The 21,187-nt window shown below is 41.3% G+C and overlaps 1 protein-coding gene across 3 annotated transcripts in view; it reads right to left on the reverse strand.

Annotated features, from left to right (window-relative positions):
- Window positions 1–21,187, reverse strand: part of LOC137324564 (proteasome activator complex subunit 4-like) — a 163,713-nt gene that overhangs the window by 113,092 nt on the left and 29,434 nt on the right. For 2 of the 3 annotated variants that reach the window (XM_067988995.1, XM_067988993.1), the window contains exons 2-5: window positions 12,182–12,322; window positions 6,180–6,296; window positions 4,450–4,509; window positions 2,505–2,549 (exon numbers count right to left, since the gene is read on the reverse strand). In XM_067988995.1, the coding sequence (XP_067845096.1) occupies window positions 2,505–2,549; window positions 4,450–4,509; window positions 6,180–6,296; window positions 12,182–12,322 (363 nt within the window). The remainder of the gene's footprint in view (window positions 1–2,504; window positions 2,550–4,449; window positions 4,510–6,179; window positions 6,297–12,181; window positions 12,323–21,187) is intronic. The other variant, XM_067988994.1, reaches the window with a different exon arrangement.

The following is a 21,187-nucleotide window of genomic DNA, read 5'->3' on the forward strand; positions in this document are numbered from 1 at the left end:
ATCGGAAGTTACTGTTCGATTTGCACATAAATAACGCTCGCCGTTATTTTTACAGCAAAATCTGACCCATTATTTTCAGTATTCAGCCCAGAAGTAGCAAAGTGCAGTGTCTGGAATTTGCAAACAACCACTGGGTAATTTTCACCTTCATGCAGTAAACCGGCGAAGCGGATGAGCTGCCCATTGTAGATTTTCATTTCTATTGATTTACCAATTTTTAAGCTCTCAGAGTAAAAACGAATAACTACAGCACTCATGAGTCTTACTGTGAAGTAAGGCCAAAAGAGAACTGCAGCATCAATTAAGGAAATGCAGATGAAATGGAAGAGAAGGAGAATGAGGGGGGCACAGTTAAAGTAGGTGTAGAATGGGCAGGAGGGGGAGGCCCGAGGTAACAGTGAATTTTGGGGAGTGGAGAATGGAGACAATATTGGGGGGGGGGGGGAAACAGCTTGAAGTCAAGAAATAGCTATTTTATTCTCCAAATCAAACTGCTGAGTTTTGATATTTCATATAATGACGTGACCGGGCTGTAATTTTTGAATAGGAACAGGTCAAGCGAACGGCAGTTGCTTGAGCCTGTCACACCCTCCTATCAGTAAATAGTCCAATGGACAAGAGGAACACATTCACCAACTTGACTTAGAGATAGTCTAGAGTAAAATAGGGCAAGCTATGTTGAGGACTCTCTTCCCTAATCATTCGAAAATAACTTTTCAAACATATCCAGGATATTCAAGGGACTAAAGAATTTTTTTTAACCAATATGAAATATAATTTTTAGGTGTGCTGTAAAACTTAACTGTAAATTACCACAGCATTATATATCGACAGCAGCCAATTGGGCTCCTTCAGTACAGCAGCTGAAGTTGAGAGTGCAGGGACACAGATAAATATTCAAATAGTCTGTTGGGTAAGTTCTGCAGAACACACGAGTTCAATGCACAGTTATTAAAACAAAACTGTGTACTTCAATGCTTTTATTGCAAATAGAACCATTTTCTGGTGAAGAAATGCCTTATGAATGTGCCTCAAGATGTCACATTTTTTAATGCTCATTGCATAAATCTGAAAAATAAAAAATCTGAATTTGTGTCAGGACAAATGTACCTACCTCTAGGCTTGTATGGTTTGTATGGTTTGTATGCCCTATTTTATTTGCAATTTACACAACCAAAGACCCAAAAAAACATGCACTGTACAGTATTGAGTTTCTGCCAATGGACTTTAGCAGTTCCAACTTAAGAGCATGTCAACCTACAAAACTAGCAAAAGTTAATCAACAGCTTCAAAAAAAAAAGCTAAGACAGTCCTTAAATTCTCAACAGCTGACAGAGTCATTAACATGGATGAAATGAGATGTGAACAGAGCAATTAGACTCAAAGTGCAATGGGACACAAGCTTATCATGCTTTAAGTTGCAGGTATATCCTTATGACTTTGTCTTTTTTTTAAGCACACAAAGTGCAGTTTCAATAGTAATGATTTAGAAATGACCAGAGGGATGCCAGTGCTGAATGCACAAGATATATTTTGCCTCAGAAAATTTTAAATAATTCACTCATGATTTGGTGGATTTAAAATCAGCATTTGGAGTCTACTGCATGTAACAGTGTAAATCTGTGTAATTTTTAAAATTATGAGTAAAACACACCACCTCTCAAACCTTACTTCACATTTTATTCCCAAACCAGAAATCTTCAAATAAAGCCAGTTAATGCATGAACACCATTAAATATTCCCTTTATCGCAAAAAAGCAGCTGCAACCTGTCTTAAAGAAAATAAATCTTCACTTAGGACAACATTCGGGCATGCCTCAGAAAATTCTTTGAGGATGAAGTAAAGCTTTTAGAAGCTGCATTTTAAATAGCTTATTTGTTATATATAACTTCTCAGATACAAACACTAAATAAACATACCTGTCATTGCAACTCTTAAAAATCATCATCAACTTACATAATTTTTTTCTGCCTCAAGTTTGTACACATCATACAATCACAGAAACTAAGGTCTGATTGATTAATTTGAGTCCCAACATCCAACTCATCTGAATTCCTGAATGGTTCCTGTCCAACCCTTCCAAATGACCAGAACAGTTGATAATGGCAACTTTAATCCCAGTAAAGAAAATTGATTTTTTTGTGAAATAGGTTGAAATGCTGATGGTTAATCAAGTATTGAGACATTAAACTACTGGAATTTAGTTATTCTGGAACTGTGATAGCTACTGATTTCTGGTGTAGCCTGGTTACCTTTTTTTAAATAAACCTTCCTCTCCCATTTCTACCAATGATTGCTGAAACTATCCTTTGGTCAGTTTCATGGAAAAAAATTCAAATTATAAAATTGTTAGAGAATGTTTACTATATAAAATCTAACTGTTGATACTTCAATTACTATACTGTGAGAAAAAGCTACGGGTTGGTAGAAACTCAAACAGCAAGGGAAGGAAATAAGATCAAGACATTAAAAAAATTACAACTGCAAGAAAGTCTGTACTTACGGTCGACAGCACTTCACCAGTGTCTTTAACACATTTTCTATAGAACTTAAAAAAGAAAGAGAGAATTAGTATTATTGCAATCAGAAGCAACATTCAAAACAGACGATCACTAGAGGTAATCTAATAATATGTTGCATGTGAAGACGGAAACAATTAGACATCACCTATGTGCATGCACAGCTTAATCTACTACTTCCCTACTTCCACACAAAGCTAATCAAGAAGATTAATACTGCGCACCATCTTCTTTAAGAATTTACTTTACCTTTCAATTCTATTTAGAATGTGAAGGAAACTGGAACACATCCTGACAGGGTTTATACCTTAATACCGGCTTATATACGCCATGTGTGTTTTTTCCTGGTTTATTTTACGAATCCATTTTTCCCACGTAATTTTTTCTTCTGCTATTTAAGAACCACAAAATTTCATCATAATTGTCACAAAAACAACTGCCAGATCTTAATAAACTTGCAGAATGGGCATGTAAACGGCAAATGGATTTCAACATAGATAAGTGTGAGGTGGTACATTTTGGTAGGAGGAATAAGGAGGTCACATACTCCGTGGAAAATCAGAGTCTAAATGAGATAGAGCAGCAAAGGGACCCAGGGGCACAGATTCACAAATCATTAAAAGTAGCAACGCAGGTTAATAAGGTCATAAAAAAATGCAGACAAAACACTGGGGTTCATTTCTAGGGAGGGATAGAATTGAAAAGCAGAGAAGTTATGTTAAACATATATAGAACCTTGGTTAGACCACGCTTAGAATACTGTGCAGAGTTATGGTCTCCATATTACAAAAAGGATATAGAGGCACTGGAGAAGGTGCAAAAAAGATTTACAAGAATGATATCAGAACTGAGATGTTATAACTATTAGGAAAGACTGAATAGGCTGGGGCTATTCCCTCTAGAAAATAGAAGGTTGAGGGGTCTTTAAAATTATGAAGACGTTTGATAGGGTAGATGTAGGGATTATGTTTCCACTTGGCCGGGGGCAGGGGGGGGGGGGGGCAAAACTAGCCATAAATATAAGATAGTCATTAATTAATCCTATAAACACAGGGGAAACTTCTTTACGCAGAGAGTGATTAGAATGTGGAACTTGCTACCACATGGAGTAGTTGAGGAGAATAGCATAGATGCATTTAAAGGGAAGCTAGATAAGTACATGAGGGAGAAAGGAATATGCTGATAGGGTTAGATGAAGTAGGGTGGGAGGTGGCTCGTATGGAGCTGCTTTGATTCGAATAACCTGCTTCTGTGCTGTAAATTCTATGTAATCAAAAGAGTGAATAGAGTAAAGATCCTTTTTCACTTTTCTAAATGCAGGTTAAAGCATATTTTCTATTCTCAAACAATTTAAAATCTCAAAAGGAGGGAAAATTCAAATACAAACTGCTCCCCAAATTCCATACCGAAACACATTGAACATTGCAGCTGAGCACTATTAGATTCTAATTCATTTATTTAACTTCTCAACACATGAAATTTCACTCAAATAACAAATATCCTTAAGTACTTTTGCTGCAAGTGGTCTTGTATGACCCAAATATGACAATGAACCCATGAATAAAATCATATGACTATAAATAGAATAAGCACAAGAGAATTTTGTACTTTATTTCTGCTACTATTTGTAAATGAATGTTTTAACCTATGTAATACACTATTAAAAAATTCTTACTAGCAATACTCCACTGTATTATTAGTGATGCATATTAGGCATTTATGCAAATAGCAGCCCCAAACCATCTCAAAGGGAAATTTAAATGCAGTGCGACATTCTCAATAGTGGTGTAATGTTATCATTCTGTTTGTAAATCAGATAATGCACAGGAAAAGATGCATTTTTAGTAAAAATGTTACAACTCTGATGAGCACCACATTTTAAAAAAACATGCATTATTGATCGGGCAAATGTATAAACATCTTCCTTACCACCTATGCAAAACACTAAGCACACACGATTTAGGGGAAGACAAGCCTTGTCGGAACGAACTGAATAATAAAGAGAAATAGGTCAAACAGGGCACAGAAATCAATGGAATTTGCAACACTGGTGTATAAACAGTAAAAAAAAGTTTTGACGCTCAACAAGAGCACATGGTAGTCTTTGACATTTAAGTGGAGCTCACACGGCAATTATTTATAATCCCAGTTTATGTATTTTTGAAAGTACATTTGTGAAATGAACAGTAAATTAAAACACAATGTTCCCACAACACCACTGAGAATACATCGCACTGCATATCAGAGCAGCAATTTTGTCTGATCATTTGCAACTATCAAGGGAAAAAAGTGGAGCTTTTCTTCATAAAGGATTACGCTAATTAAATTTTTATGTGTAATCAAAGCATCTTCAAAACAATCTTTGCCAAATGAAATTGATCAAGGAAATTACAGAAGTTCAAAGTAATATTGAACACTTTAAGCAATAACAATGAATGTTAAGAAATGTAATTACTTCTAAATTTGTCATTCTTGTTGAACATTGATGACTTTTTTTCAAAATATCTATACATGTTCATATAAAAAGAGTGTCTTTTTGATAGTTTTGATTATCACAGTATATTATCTGCATATATCATACTTTATGAAGATTTATTCTTTTATAAAATACAGTCCCCAGCCCTTACACTGTCCACACTTATCATGGGCAGTGCCTATATCGGGCAAATGGCGCTAACCATTTGCCATTTCCACAGAAGTCAATTACAATTGCTTTTTTGGACAATTCAATAAGCTTTTCCCACCTCATTGTCATAGTGTATTTGTATTTAAATCCCTCCATGGCTCACTGTCTTTTTTTTTCCAGGTTTCAGCAAGTTTTATTATGTTAAATTTGGTGGTTGTCAGGGTTGTAGAGTTCACTCATCAGCCAGTAAACGTAGGAAGCGGCTTTTCCTCGATGTTGGCGATGAACAAGTGATCAGTTCCGGAGGGATATAGTCAAACACAGGGCAGTGCGCGCTAACTTTGGAGAGAATCTTTACCTTCACCTTCTGTGAAGGGAAAAAGCTCAAACAAATGGGCGAGGAGTGGAGCCTGGCTGCGAGAGTGAGTGTGCATGCCCCTTTCGCTGCTCTCAGTCCTCTGTTAGCGTGGACGGTCTTAGTCAGTGTAAAAGACAATACACCATCCAACGCTTATAGCGGGCCAATCAGGTTAACACTAATGCACTCGCTATAAGTGATGAGGACTGTACCTTTGACTGCTGCCTCACGAAAGCCTACCATTTTGGATCAGCTGCTCCAATGTCGTCAGTTATGGGGGGGTGGGGGAGGTGGAGGGAATGTGCTCATCCTGGTGTGGCTGCATTCGCTTAATGAGAATTGGTGCTTTGGATCAGCCTGGGAGCCACGCCAGAGTCTCTCAACCCCAAGAAAAATGCTTTACCAGCTGGTTACTGCTACATACTCTGCCAGCTGACAACTAAAGAACAAATAAATATGAAGAAACAAAGAGTGCAAATGATCCACTCTGCTACACCTGCTTTATAGAATAGCAATGAAAGGAGCCTGGGTTACTTATTTGCCCTCCCACCCTGATATGCACCCTAGCAATGGGGAGACAAACAACAGTAAGGGAAAATGTCTTACAAAAAATTAACAATCTTGCAAAATTCTAATTCAGTAATACTTTAGCAATGCAAAAAAAAATCTACTTACTTTGGAAACCAATTTAGTCCAAGGTGCTCTGTCTTGGAGTACAAAATTCTTTCTATCATTTCATACAAAGGTCGCCATGGCAACTGCAAATCCTCCCTGGATAATAGTTCTTTTTTTCTAGTGGTGATAATAAAAAAATGTAAATGTCATTTGCAAATACTTAAAGTGAAACAGAAGAAATACACTGGAAAGATTGCTAGGCATTTATCTAACTGAGGGGTTCAAATTGCATCATAAACCACAAAGCAAAGCTTGAGGTTTATAACCATCTAAACTCTAAATTAAATGACATTTATTTTTATATATTACTAATTGATTTCCCGTAGCATTATTCATGGAGAAAAAGAAAATGTAACTCTTTCCCTTATCCACCTTGTGTTTTTTTTATTTCTTTGCTACGTTGCATTTCCATCATTTATCTTTTCTTTTACTCCCTCCATCTTATCTAATAATTTGTTTGCAACACTTCATTTTTGCAAAACAATTTATCTGTTTTCATTACTGCTATCTTTTATTTTACCTCTTTTTCCCGCAATATCTTTTGTTCTCTCTCATGTTGGACTTATTTTTAAATCTTCGTGTTCGCCTCAGATTATCATCTCTTACCATCTATACATAGGTTCTTATAGCTGTCTACTTTTTTTTCCGGCTTTTATTTTTAAAAATGCAGAACGTGCATCATGTGGAAGGTGACGAAGGGTGGACGCACCCAAAATGTGCTCTAAATTGCGCTGGTTAGGTTACAGTTCAAGTTTCTGCTAAAATTCATTTGCATAATCACAAACATAAAATCTTCCACGAACCAGCGCAATCGGGTCGCGTAATAGAACATAATTGTTTCTATTTTTCCCTTTCCGTTAAAAAATATTCCTTGACGTATTGAAGAGTGGGAACCTGGTGCAATTTTATTGATACACCTAAAAATCAGCAAAAATAAGCATTTTTAGTAAGAGTGAGAACACTCCGGGTGAAAACTCTGGAGAATTCCTCTATGACCCTTGAACGCAATCCACCAAGTAGCTGGAGACCACATTGACTGATACCACTAGCCCCAGTTAATGCACCTACCTTCAATAACTCGAGCTATCTTCCACTCATGGCATTTGGAAGACAAGAGGAGTTGGGTCAGTAGGGGATCAATGGCACAGGAGGTAGGACATATGGAGGAAATGGTTTTGGTGAGGGCCAGGAGGGGTAAGGAAGAGAAGTTGTCGAGTGATGTGGGGTTGGAGAAAGGCAGCATACGGGGAGGAGTTTGGAGAGTTTGGAGTAGGAGAGGTGACAGCTGAAGTGGCTAAGCAGGCGGTCTCCATCTTTCAGACTACAAAAATCTATAGACTCCTCACATTTGGAATTGCAGATATGGAAGAGGAATGGAAGGTTAGTGGAGGTGGTTTGTCTTCAAAAAAAGGGAGCCTAGGGTTGTCCTCGCCCCCAACATAATCCTGGAATAATGGGAGGATTTGGATAAGGAATAGGAGGTGCAATATTGCTTTAGGAGCATGGGCCAGATCTTGCTGTGGACAACCGGGCCAGATCCAGCTGTGGACAACCAGGCCAGATCATGATTTAAAGAAGTGGTTGTGAAAATTGTATCAGAGAAACAATGGGTTCAGAGGCAGTAAGGAGCTTGGAGACAAGAGCATCAAAAGCAGAAGGAAGGGAGCTGTTAAACAGGTCAAGTATAGCAGCTGTGTGGAGGCAGATGGGGCCAGAGACAAATTGGAAATTTGAAAGAGTATTAGAAAGGGAGGGAATAGTTTCTTCCAGGTGGGGGTGATTGTGGAGACTTGTATACAAAATATTGTGAATTATACAGAAACTGGGTGCTGCAATTACTGGAACATTATCTTCTACTTCAGGAATTTAAGTTTGCATCCAGTCCAGACAAAGAAGAATGAATTTTAAGTTGTGCATTTAAGAAAAATGTTAATCAAATAACTGATTGTAAATACACTTTAAAATATAAGTCACAATTGGAACAATTTTATTTAGTGTCATAGCAAAATAATCCATAACCCAAATATACAGATGCCTTTGCATTTATTTACCAATTAAAATCTCTTCAAAAAGATGCTGTATAACTGACTCCCAACTAGAGATAAGTCATGGTACTGTTGTAACACAGACTGTTGAGGAAAAAAAAAGTTACTGAGTTAACTATGAGTCATTACATGCTATAATTCCAATCTGCACAAAAAGTTTAACAAAAGTTCCTAGCATGCCTGAATAGCATAAACAGAGGAATCACTGGTCAGATTTTCAGAAACACAAATTGAATCAGATCTCAGGAAAACTACAACACGGAACACTGCACGATAGCAGATCATTCCTTTTTACAGAAAATAAACCAGGAAGCAACGCCTATCGGATGATCATGGAACATCACCAATAAGGAACATGAAAGAGCATGTCACAAAGCTTAAGGAGTAAGCATGAAACCTAAAAGAATTATCAAATGGGAGAGAAAGACATGATTTAAAATATGTACCTTTCAAAATCTGACAGGGGGTCCTAAAGTTTTTTTTTGTTTTTATTCATTCATGGGATGTGGGCATCACTGGCAAGGCCAGCATTTATTGCCCACCCCTAATTGCCCTTGAGAAGGTGGGGGTGAGCTGTCTTCTTGAACTGCTGCAGTCCGTGTGGTGAAGGTTCTCCCACAGTGCTGTTAGGTAGGGAGTTGCAGGATTTTGACCCAGCAACGATGAAAGAACAGCGATATATTTCCAAGTCGGGACGGTGTGTGACTTGGAGGGGAACGTGCAGGTGGTGGTGTTCCACGTGCCTGCTGATCTTGTCTTTCGAGGTGGTAGAGGTCGCGGCTTTGGGAGATAACATCGAAGTAGCCTTGGCAAGTTGCTGCAGTGCATCCTGTAGATGGTACACACTGCAGCCACAGTGCACCAGTGGTGAAGGGAGTGAATGTTTAGGGTGGTGGATGGGGTACCCATCAAGCAGGCTGCTTTGTCCTGGATGGTGTCAAGCTTCTTGAGTGTTGTTGGAGCTGCACTCATCCAGGCAAGTGGAGTATTCCATCACACTCCTGACTTGTGCCTTGTAGATGGTGGAACGGCTTTGGAGAGTCAGGAGGTGAGTCACTCGCTGCAGAATACCCAGCCTCTAACCTGCTCTTGTAGCCACAGTATTTATGTGGCTGGTCCAGTTAAGTTTCTGGTCAATGGTGACCCCCAGGATGTTGATGGTGGGGGATTCGGTGATGGTAATGCCGTTGAATGTCAAGGGGAGGTGGTTAGACTCTCTCTTGTTGGAGATGGTCATTGCCTGGCACGAATGTTACTTGCCACTTATCAACCCAAGCCTGGATGTTGTCCCGGTCTTGCTGCATACCGGCACGGACTGCTTCATCATCTGAGGGGTTGCGAATGGAACTGAACACTGTGCAATCATCAGCAAACATCCCCATTTCTGACCTTATGATGGAGGGAAGGTCATTGATGAAGCAGCTGAAGATGGTTGGGCCTCGGACATTGCCTTGAGGAACTCCTGCAGCAATGTCCTGGGGCTGAGATGATTGGCCTCCAACAACCACTACCATCTTCCTTTGTGCTAGGTATGACTCCAGCCACTGGAGAGTTTTCCCCCGATTCCCATTGACATCAATTTTACTAGGGCTCCTTGGTGCCACACTCGGTCAAATGCTGCCTTGATGTCAAGGGCATTCACTCTCACCTCACCTCTGGAATTCAGCTCTTTTGTCCAAGTCTGACCAAGGCTGCAATGAGGTCTGGAGCCGAGTGGTCCTGGCAGAACACAAACTGGTGAGTAAGTGCTGCTTGATAGCACTGTCGATGACACCTTCCATCACTTTGCTTCTGATTGAGAGTAGACTGATGGGGCGGTAATTGGCCGAATTGGATTTGTCCTGCTTTTTTGGACAGGCCACACCTGGGCAATTTTCCACATTGTCAGGTAGATACTAGTGTTGTAGCTGTACTGGAACAGTTTGGCTGGAGGCACGGTTGTTCTGGTTTGTTTATTGGTCACCAAATCTATAGCTCCTTGGCACATATTACTACTGCTGGCTACCACTGGACCTAGATGCCCAGGATGGATGAACTAGGCAGAATATTTCATACTCCAAAATCGCATAGTTTGGATCTTATTGCTTTAAACCCAATGAAGCAGGAAGAGATTCACTAGCTTTGTAAAACCATATTCTCCAACTGATGAAATCCAGATAAAAGTTTATTTTTAAAAACAGTATTCACATGTTGCACTACTTTATAACAAAACAGCAAACTACAAGTGCCATCTGTTTACACTGGAAACTTTGACAGCAGTCAAAGGGGGTGGTGACAGTGGGCTTACGGAGATGGAAGAAACGAATCTTGGCAATACAGTGGCCGTGGAGAAAGAAATTTAGTTTGGGATAACTAAGATTCTGCACTTCCAGAGTTAGTTAGGTGGTGTCAGTAAGTTTGATGGAGTTGAAGCCAGAGATAGTGGGTGCTGGCAGGACTAAAAAGGATGGCTTCTATTTTACCAACACTTAGCTGGAGAAAATTACAGCACATTGATCTCTTAATTTGATGAGGAAGAAGTAAAGCTGGGTTCAATGACATACATATAGAACCTGACGTGTGCTTCTTCACACTATCCCTTGGTAAAAGATAGAGGAGGAGGGGAACAAAGATGAAGTCCAAGGTAAATTCAGGATGACAGAGCATGGGACGAGATGTAATGTTTTGTTGAATCGAATTACAAAAAAAAGTGCCATTGAAATAGGCTGCAAAAGGAGAGACAATGAAGGAGGAAGGAGTAGCCAAAGGTGTCAAAGGAAGTGAAGAGGTCGAGCAGGATGAAGAGACACAATCCATGGTCATTGTCTCTCAGCCTGTCATTTATTACTGACCAACACATAGGTGGGGAGGAAACAAGACTGAAGGATCTCGAACAGGGGTTGGTGGACTTTGGATGTTCTGTAGCAGTGATGAGAGGGTATTGAAGCAGAAGGTGGGCTTCATGGGCAAACTGAATTTAACAAGGACTGAAGGGGTGGGGGGGGGGGGGAAGATGAAGAAGAAACTGCAGAATATGGAATGGATGGGGAGTTCATTGGAATGGGGGCCAGGGAGAGATGGGTATCTGGAGGAATTTGAAAGGGGAGAGGTCAGAGCAGGCCTCATGCAACTGTGACATGAACTCTTTTTGAACATACAATCCATGATTCCCTCATATTTTATCTCCAAATTGATAATAGAACATCCGTTTTAGGGTGGGGCGAAGGAAGAACGAGGATAAAAGATATGGCTAGTGGTGGGGAGGAGGATATTTGAGCAGCAAACGGATTTCAATGTGGAGAGGGAGAGGCAATATGGGTTACGTTGGCTAAACCAGATCTGTTGGTAGACAGTTATGCGCATTTAAGCTTGGCCCATGGATTAGAGCCACGTAGATGGTTGTTATATCAAGGGGGAAGAGAGACAATGTCCGGGATCTTATGGGAACAATTAGCAAATTTTAAGGTGAGATTTCTGTGGAATATATCAATGGAAGCGTCAATATAGTAGGTAAAAGGCCAGTGGAGAGGGAGGGTAAAGCTTGAGAACGAGTTGGGGGTAGTTTTATTTTCCCAGGAGCAGAAGGTAAGCACGGAGAGGTTTGGAATGGGCATGGGCTGAAAGATTAATAGCCAAAGAAAGCCTTGTGGATGATAAAGACCTTGGGAGATCTCAAAGGTTGAGGGGGTGGCTGTGTGCGTGATTGGGAGAAAGTTGAAGTGAAGGGTGAATATGGGACAAGGAAATATAGGATTGTGAATTGAATGCCACTCCGCCAGTCTAGCAATTTGGACAAATGTGAAATGTGGAATCTCTGAGGCAGAGATCGGTAAGTCACCATCGGTAAAGTCAGGTTTCAGTCAGACCAGGATGTCAAAATACCCTCCAAGGTGAGGAAGTTTATAGCTTAAATGCACTTATTAATGGTTAGGAATGGCTTGCAGTAGCATATCTTCAAGGAATTCAATCCAAACTTACTTTAGTAAACTTATTAACAGTCGTGTGAAGCCCTGCATCATGCTGATCTCAAGTTTAGGCATAACAACCAATTCATACAGCAGCTTAACAAATAGTACATGATCTTCTTTGCTGAATTTTCTTCCATATAATCGGATATATCTGAAAAATAAAATATAAATTTGATAAATAGTCTGCATTGGATACCGTGGAAATTTTAAAAGTGGATATAAAAACTAGGGAGTCGTCACATCTTTATAAGTGGCACAATGGACTCATCAACCCAAAAGAATTAATGAATATATGACATCCCAAAGTGCTTCACAGTCAATTAAGTACTTTTAAGTATAGTCACTGTTGTAATGTAGGAAAATGTAGCAGCTAATTTGCGCACAGCAAGGTCCTACAAACAGCAATGAGATAAATGCCAGATATTTGTATTAATTATGTTGGTTGAGGGATAAATGCTGCCCAGAAAACAGGGAGAACTTCCTTGCTCTTCTTCAAAAAGTACTATTGGACCTTTTACATCCACCTCAGAGGGCAGACAAAAGGTGGGACCTTCAACCCAGCACTCTTTCAGTATTGCAATGTGACAGCCTAGTTTATGTGCTCAAGTCTCTGGAGTGGAGTTTGAACCCACAATCTTTTGACTCAGGAGGTGAGAGTGCTAACACTGAGCCGTGGTTGACACTTAAAAACTCCAATTTTTTTTTTTATTCGTTCACGGGATGTGGGCGTCGCTGGCAAGGCCGGCATTTATTGCCCATCCCTAATTGCCCTCGAGAAGGTGGTGGTGAGCCGCCTTCTTGAACCGCTGCAGTCCGTGTGGTGACGGTTCTCCCACAGTGCTGTGAGGAAGGGAGTTCCAGGATTTTGACCCAGCGACAATGAAAGAACGGCGATATATTTCCAAGTCGGGATGGTTTGTGACTTGGAGGGGAACGTGCAGGTGGTGTTGTTCCCATGCGCCTGCTGCCCTTGTCCTTCTAGGTGGTAGAGGTCGCGGGTTTGGGAGGTGCTGTCGAAGAAGCCTTGGCGAGTTGCTGCAGTGCATCCTGTGGATGGTGCACACTGCAGCCACAGTGCGCCGGTGGTGAAGGGAGTGAATGTTTAGGGTGGTGGATTTTTTTTAAAAAATTTTATTCGTTCACGGGATGTGGGCGTCGCTGGCTAGGCCGGCATTTATTGCCCATCCCGAATTGCCCTCGAGAAGGTGGTGGTGAGCCGCCTTCTTGAACCGCTGCAGTCCGTGTGGTGACGGTTCTCCCACAGTGCTGTTAGGAAGGGAGTTCCAGGATTTTGACCCAGCGACAATGAAGGAACGGCGATATATTTCCAAGTCGGGATGGTGTGTGACTTGGGGTGCCAATCAAGCGGGCTGCTTTATCTTGGATGGTGTCGAGCTTCTTGAGTGTTGTTGGAGCTGCACTCATCCAGGCAAGTGGAGAGTATTCCATCACACTCCTGACTTGTGCCTTGTAGATGGTGGAAAGGCTTTGGGGAGTCAGGAGGTGAGTCACTCGCCGCAGAATATCCAGCCTCTGACCTGCTCTCGTAGCCACAGTATTTATATGGCTGGTCCAGTTAAGTTTCTGGTCAATGGTGACCCCCAGGATGTTGATGGTGGGGGATTCGGCGATGGTAATGCCGTTGAATGTCAAGGGGAGGTGGTTAGACTCTCTCTTGTTGGAGATGGTCATTGCCTGGCACTTATCTGGCGCGAATGTTACTTGCCACTTATCAGCCCAAGCCTGGATGTTGTCCAGGTCTTGCTGCATGCAGGCTCGGACTGCTACATTATCTGAGGGGTTGCGAATGGAACTGAACACTGTGCAGTCATCAGCGAACATCCCCATTTCTGACCTTATGATGGAGGGAAGGTCATTGATGAAGCAGCTGAAGATAGTTGGGCCTAGGACACTGCCCTGAGGAACTCCTGCAGCAATGCCCTGGGGCTGAGATGCTTGGCCTCCAACAACCACTACCATCTTCCTTTGTGCTAGGTATGACTCCAGCCACTGGAGAGTTTTCCCCCTAATTCCCATTGACTTCAATTTTACTAGGGCTCCTTGGTGCCACACTCGGTCAAATGCTGCCTTGATGTCAAGGGCAGTCACTCTCACCTCACCTCTGGAATTCAGCTCTTTTGTCCATGTTTGGACCAAGGCTGTAATGAGGTCTGGAGCCGAGTGGTCCTGGCGGAACCCAAACTGAGCATCGGTGAGCAGGTTATTGGTGAGTAAGTGCCGCTTGATAGCACTGTCGACGACACCTTCCATCACTTTGCTGATGATTGAGAGTAGACTGATGGGGCGGTAATTGGCCGGATTGGATTTGTCCTACTTTTTGTGGACAGGACATACCTGGGCAATTTTCCACATTGTCGGGTGGATGCCAGTGTTGTAGCTGTACTGGAACAGCTTGGCTAGAGGCGCAGCTAGTTCTGGAGCACAAGTCTTCAGCACTACAGCTGGGATGTTGTCGGGGCCCATAGCCTTTGCTGTATCCAGTGCACTCAGCCGTTTCTTGATATCACGTGGAGTGAATCGAATTGGCCGAAGACTGGCTTCAGTGATGGTGGGGATATCGGGAGGAGGCTGAGATGGATTATCCACTCGGCACTTCTGGCTGAAGATGGTTGCAAACGCTTCAGCCTTGTCTTTTGCACTCACGTGCTGGACTCCGCCATCATTGAGAATGGGGATGTTTGCAGAGCCTCCTCCTCCCGTTAGTTGTTTAATTGTCCACCACCATTCACGACTGGATGTGGCAGGACTGCAGAGCTTTGATCTGATCCGTTGGTTGTGGAATCGCTTAGCTCTGTCTATAGCATGTTGCTTCCACTGTTTAGCATGCATGTAGTCCTGAGTTGTAGCTTCACCAGGTTGGCACCTCATTTTTAGGTACGCCTGGTGCTGCTCCTGGCATGCTCTTCTACACTCCTCATTGAACCAGGGTTGATCCCCTGGCTTGTTGGTAATGGTAGAGTGAGGAATATGCCGGGCCATGAGGTTACAGATTGTGCTGGAATACAATTCTGCTGCTGCTGATGGCCCACAGCGCCTCATGGATGCCCAGTTTTGAGCTGCTAGATCTGTTCTGAATATATCCCATTTAGCATGGTGGTAGTGCCACACAACACGTTGGATGGTGTCCTCAGTGCGAAGACGGGATTTCATCTCCACGAGGACTGTGCGGTGGTCACTCCTACCAATACTGTCATGGACAGATGCATTTGCGACAGGTAGATTGGTGAGGACGAGGTCAAGTAAGTTTTTCCCTCGTGTTGGTTCGCTCACCACCTGCCGCAGGCCCAGTCTAGCAGCTATGTCCTTCAGGACTCAGCCAGCTCGGTCAGTAGTGGTGCTACCGAGCCACTCTTGGTGATGGACATTGAAGTCCCCCACCCAGAGTACATTTTGTGCCCTTGCTACCCTCAGTGCTTCCTCCAAGTGGTGTTCAACATGGAGGAGGACTGATTCATCAGCTGAGGGAGGACGGTAGGTGGTAATCAGCAGGAGGTTTCCTTGCCCATGTTTGACCTGATGCCATGAGATTTCATGGGGTCCAGAGTCAATGTTGAGGACTCCCAGGGCCACTCCCTCCTGACTGTATTTCACTTAATCTTTGCCTCAACTAATACCCCATTTATAACAGCGAGTCAAATCAGGCAAAAATTGACTTTTTGCATTGATAAACAACACAAATGAACAACTTCCCAATTGCTTCAACACAGAATTCTCAGTGCTGAAACACGACTGTCACTAATTCAACTGTTTCTGTCATGCTGTAAATGGTTTGCATTTCTTCTTGGTGGTGTTTCCACCATTTACCTGGGCTACCACTTCAACTCCCACACACCCCCTCAAATTCAGTGGCTGCAAACGGATGGCAAGCTATTACAACAGAGCACAAGCAATCATGATAGCTGAAGCTATGTTATTTGTTCTCTCCTTTCATTATCTTCACTCAAATACCTGGACCCACATTCCATTTCTAATTCAGAGCATAAACAGAAAAGAATATTCAAACTGATGTGCCAACACTGAATATTTCTTCACTATACTACTAGATACAGCACTACATAGTAAAAGTGCTCTACCTCAGAAGGTACTTAAAGTTGGCAGCCCCAGTTCCAGTCTGTACCATCACTTGTGTTCAGCAGTGGAAAGTTCAAAAATAGGGCTGGGGTGAGAAACACACAAAAGTTGTGCTAAAACCTTAGTTGCTTCCTATATCCACAGTGCACTTCAATTCGTGCAATATGGCCAGAGGCCATTTTGAAACACCGCACACCTCATTTAGAGCTGTATTTCAATGCAAGCCCTTTGGATTATTTAATTGCAGCCTTTAATTCAATTACGTACTTAATCAAGATGTGGAGATGCCGGTGATGGACTGGGGTTGACAATTGTAAACAATTTTACAACACCAAGTTATAGTCCAGCAATTTTATTTTAAATTCACAAGCTTTCGGAGGCTTCCTCCTTCGTCAGGTGAACGATGTACTTAATCAAAATCAATCTGGATTTATATTGAAGATTACCTGTTTGGAAAGTTACGCAAAAGGAGGGCTATATTTGGCACCATGTTTTTGTTTTAAAAAGAAAACACATCTTGTATGTAGTGGTGAACGTTTGTTTTTTGGACTGGAGGGAGGTATACAGTGGTGTTCCCCAGGGGTCGGTACTAGGACCATTGCTTTTCTTGATGTCTATTAATGACTTGGACTTGGGTGTACAAGGCACAATTTCCAAATTTGCGTATGACGCAAAATTTGGAAGGGTAGTGAACAGTGAGGACAGACAGGCCGGTGGAATAGGCGGACACGTGGCAGGTGAAATTTAACGCAGAAAAGTGTGAAATGATACATTTTGGTAGGAAGAATGAGAAGAGGCAATATAAACTAAAGGGTACAATTCTAAAAAGGGTGCAGGGCCAGAGAGATCTGGGGGTATAAGTATACAAATCACTGAAGGTGGCAGGGCAGGTTGAGAAAGCAGTTAAGAAAGCATACGGGATCCTGAGCTTTATAAATAGAGGCATAGAGTACAAAAGCAAGAAAGTTATTTGAACCTTTATAAAACAGGGGTTCGGCCACAACTGGAGTATTGTGTCCAGTTCCGGGCACCGCACTTTAGGAAGGACATGAAGGCCTTAGAGAGAGAGAGTGCAGAAGAGATTTACTAGAATGGTTCCAGGGATGAGGGACTTCAGTTACATGGATAGACTGGGGAAGCTGGGGTTGTTCTCCTTAAAGAGAAGGTTGAGAAGAGATTTGGTAGAGGTAGTTAAAATCATGAAGGTCTAGACAGAGTAGACAGAGAGAAACTGTTCCCATTGGCAGAAGGGGCAAGAACCAGAGGACATTGATTTAAGGTGATTGGCCAAAGAACCAAAAGGCGACATGAGGAAGAACTTTTTTTTTCTCCACACACAGTGAGCGGCTAAGATCTGGAATGCACTGCCTGAGGGGGTGGTGGAGGCAGATTCAATCGTGGCTTTCAAAAGGGAATTGGATAAGTACTTGAAGGGAACAAATATGCAGGGCTACTGGGAAAGGGCAGGGGAGTGGGACTAGCTGGATTGCTCTTGCAGAGAGCCGGCAAGGACTTGACGGGCTGAATGGCTTCCTTCCATGCTGTAACCATTCTATGGTGATTCTATGTGACACAATCCGATTCCATTCCCTCATTTACAATGATGGTTTGCAGGTGGACATTACTAAATAGTAACGCATCTAATTTTTGTTTAGTCACAGTATACAATACAATAAAGTGCAAAATATACAAATTACCCCATGTGTGTAATCAAATGCAAAGTGTGTGTTTCTGGTTTCCAGTAATGTGATGCCAGCAGAAAGATCTAGATTTTAAAAAGTAATAATTCACTTCCTTTTATCACCTTATTGCTGTGATTAAATAGAAAATGGAAAGTCATCTCATTAGAAATGGTATCAAAATCCCCAAATTTAATAATAAATTTGACCATCTTGGGCTTAACCAATAACTAGGGTGCTTTTCTATTATTGTTTTGCATACAGTACATTGGGAAAGGCAACAATTCCTCCTACATCCAAAATATTATTTATAATTCAAATTATTAATAGGCTACATATTTAATCTATCTCTGACAGATGGTATAATGTTTTAGGACCGTGTACTTACCTAACAAAATTAATGGAAAGAACTATGAAAACTAAAATACGCACATTCTGGGTCACCGCCCCTTTCTAGATTCTGGCCAGTAATGATACATTCCAGGATGACAATGCACCTTACTATAATATCTGTAAACAAATAGATTCAAGATTACAGTAATACTGCCAATGGACAAATGTACCGGCCCAGACACCAAGGGGTCCTCCAAACAACCTTACTAAAACATCTCTGCCATTTGACAAGAAAGGCAGTAACACTACCACACAAAAGGTAACATATAATACTTGCAGGAAGTTAGCTCGAGGCACCGAGTGGCAGTTTGCAGAATTATATTTGTTTTCTCCTTGAGACAAAGTCCCAATAATCAACAAAGCTCATTGTTCCTTACCAGATAGGAACCAATAAGTATTTCCCTACACAATTACTAAAAAGGCAAACTATTTATCGGTGGTTTATATCTGGCAAGCGCAATAATTCATGCTCAGTTTATTCCAAGATATCTCTGTCCTCTCAGTGTCCCATTTCTTCTATACATACTCTTATAACAAAATCTGAACTCAAAAACAGTGCACACTCACACTCACGACAAGTACATAAACAATCCAGGACTGGAAGACAGCCACAGAAAATGAAATGACTGATTATAGCACATGATGCAATTGATACCAACTTCCCACCTTATGACTAGAACACGCTTGAAATTTTTCCCACTCTCCCCTTGCAGGCCACGTGCTACTACATTCTCCTAGAACCAGGAGGTCAGAGTGAAATGAACTGGAGGCAGGCAAGATTCATAGAATCATACTTCACAGAAGGAGGCAAAACAGCCCATCGTGCCTGTGCCAGCTCTTTGAAGAGCTATCCAATTAGTCCCAGTCCCCTGCTCTTTCCCTACAGCCCTGCAAATTATTTCTTTAAGTTTTTATCCAAGTCCCTTTTGAAATTTACTACTGAATCTGCTTATCAATTATGAATTATTATGCCAGATTTTACCTTAACACCCCACCACTACAAATATTCACTTCTGTGCATTCCTTCATCGAACATTCCAGCTTAAAAAATCTACAGAGGCAAGTGAATTCAACAATAAAGATAAATATCTAAGCATTAAAATTTTATTTTTTTCTATCTGGACCATTAATTGTTAAATGTTCCGCAGAATTCCTATTTCAGTTTGTAAGCTGTTTGATTGTAATATTTTGTTTCTTACAATAAAATGTGAAAAAGCCTCTCCTTTGTGAATCATGCTTATATAGAACTATTATTTTAAAATGAAACCATGAGCAAAGATTCCAATTTACTATAGAGGTTACCTCAATCCTTCCATCCCACTCCCCCAAAAAACTGTCCTCTATCATAGTAAAACCAAGCCTCTAGAGCCTCATTTCTTTGGCCTCCTTCCATGTTGTAACCTTTCTATTATTCTATGGTTCTACAGATTCTAAAACTGTTAATTCCATGTGACTTTATCTTAAAGAGCGGGACAGATTTTATCCAAGTAGATGTGATTTTGTATATATGCATGCACTCAAATATATATATTTTGTCACACACGTACATCTTGTGTCAGCACACATTTCCTGTCAACTTTTTGCATTACAAATTCCTATATGCACATTTATAATGGAAATTGCCTATGCAAATTTGCCCTACAGTGAAGATGCTGCAGTGCCATTACAGGCAGGGGAGTGTAATTACAGTGTGACAATTTTAAATAGGCAGTTTCTGTTATAAATGTGTACATAGGAATTTATAAATGAAAAGGTGAAAATAAGGGCAGAACATACGGCTTTAAAGAATTACATCTGCATACCATGGTCCAGTTATCACCTACCCACTAGCCAGCTTAAGTTGAAGACTACAATTGGTCTTGACTCTCCTTTTTCATTGCCATGGGAGATCAACTGATATATTTTAGAAATAGGTAGGTGCCTATTCTCAATCATATCCCACACACAATTCTATGGATAGTAACTATGTACACAAAAATTATGGAAATGTCCACCAAGCAAGATTTTGAATGGATATGTTAGAGCACCATACAAGTGAACTTCCCACCACTCAGCTAATAGCTTGGTCTGCTGGATTTTTTTTTGGAGGTGAGGGAAGGGGGAGAAGTAGCTCTTTGCAAATAGATTGATTTGAACTTGGAATAAAAATGCTTCAGGAAATGGCAAACAGAATTCCTCCACTAAAGTGGAGAAATTCTGCAGCAACAATTTTACTGTCTTGGATTAAAGTTATTATGGACAGGATCCTTCTGGAACTCCTTTCAGGAAATTGATAAATTCTACATGATTTTCTCTATGTTCTTGACTAGAGCCAGGGAAACAGATTTTTACCTCTTTACTGGATAAAGCCGTAAGAATTCAGGAAACCTTAACTGTCCTATCTAGATCAGTAAAGATAAGAGATTCGAATGAAGACAGTATTCCTCACTCTTTTACTCTTCATTTTAAGCTACTTGAGTAAGGCACGAGTACGTGATCCTCGGCCATGGAACTATACTGGTTACTGAGGGAAAAAAGGTTAGAAATTGCGGAGGCTCTGGCCACGATCTTCCAACACCCCTTAGATAGGGAGGTGGGGCCAGAGGATTGGAGGATTGCAACTGTTGCACCCTTTTCAAAAAAGGGGAGAGGGATAAACCCGGCAATTACTGGCCAGTCGGCTTAACGTTGGTGGGTGGGGAAACTTTTAGAGCCAATAATCAGGAACAAAATTAGTTGGCACTTGGAAAAGTATGGGCTAATAAATGAAAGTCAGCATGGATTTGTTTAAGGAAAATCTTGTTACTAACTTGATTGAGTTCTTCGATGAAGTAACGGAGAAGGTTGATGAGCGCAGTGTGGTTGATGTTGTG

This window comes from Heptranchias perlo, chromosome 8 (genome assembly GCF_035084215.1).
Source record: "Heptranchias perlo isolate sHepPer1 chromosome 8, sHepPer1.hap1, whole genome shotgun sequence".
NCBI lineage: Eukaryota > Metazoa > Chordata > Chondrichthyes > Hexanchiformes > Hexanchidae > Heptranchias > Heptranchias perlo.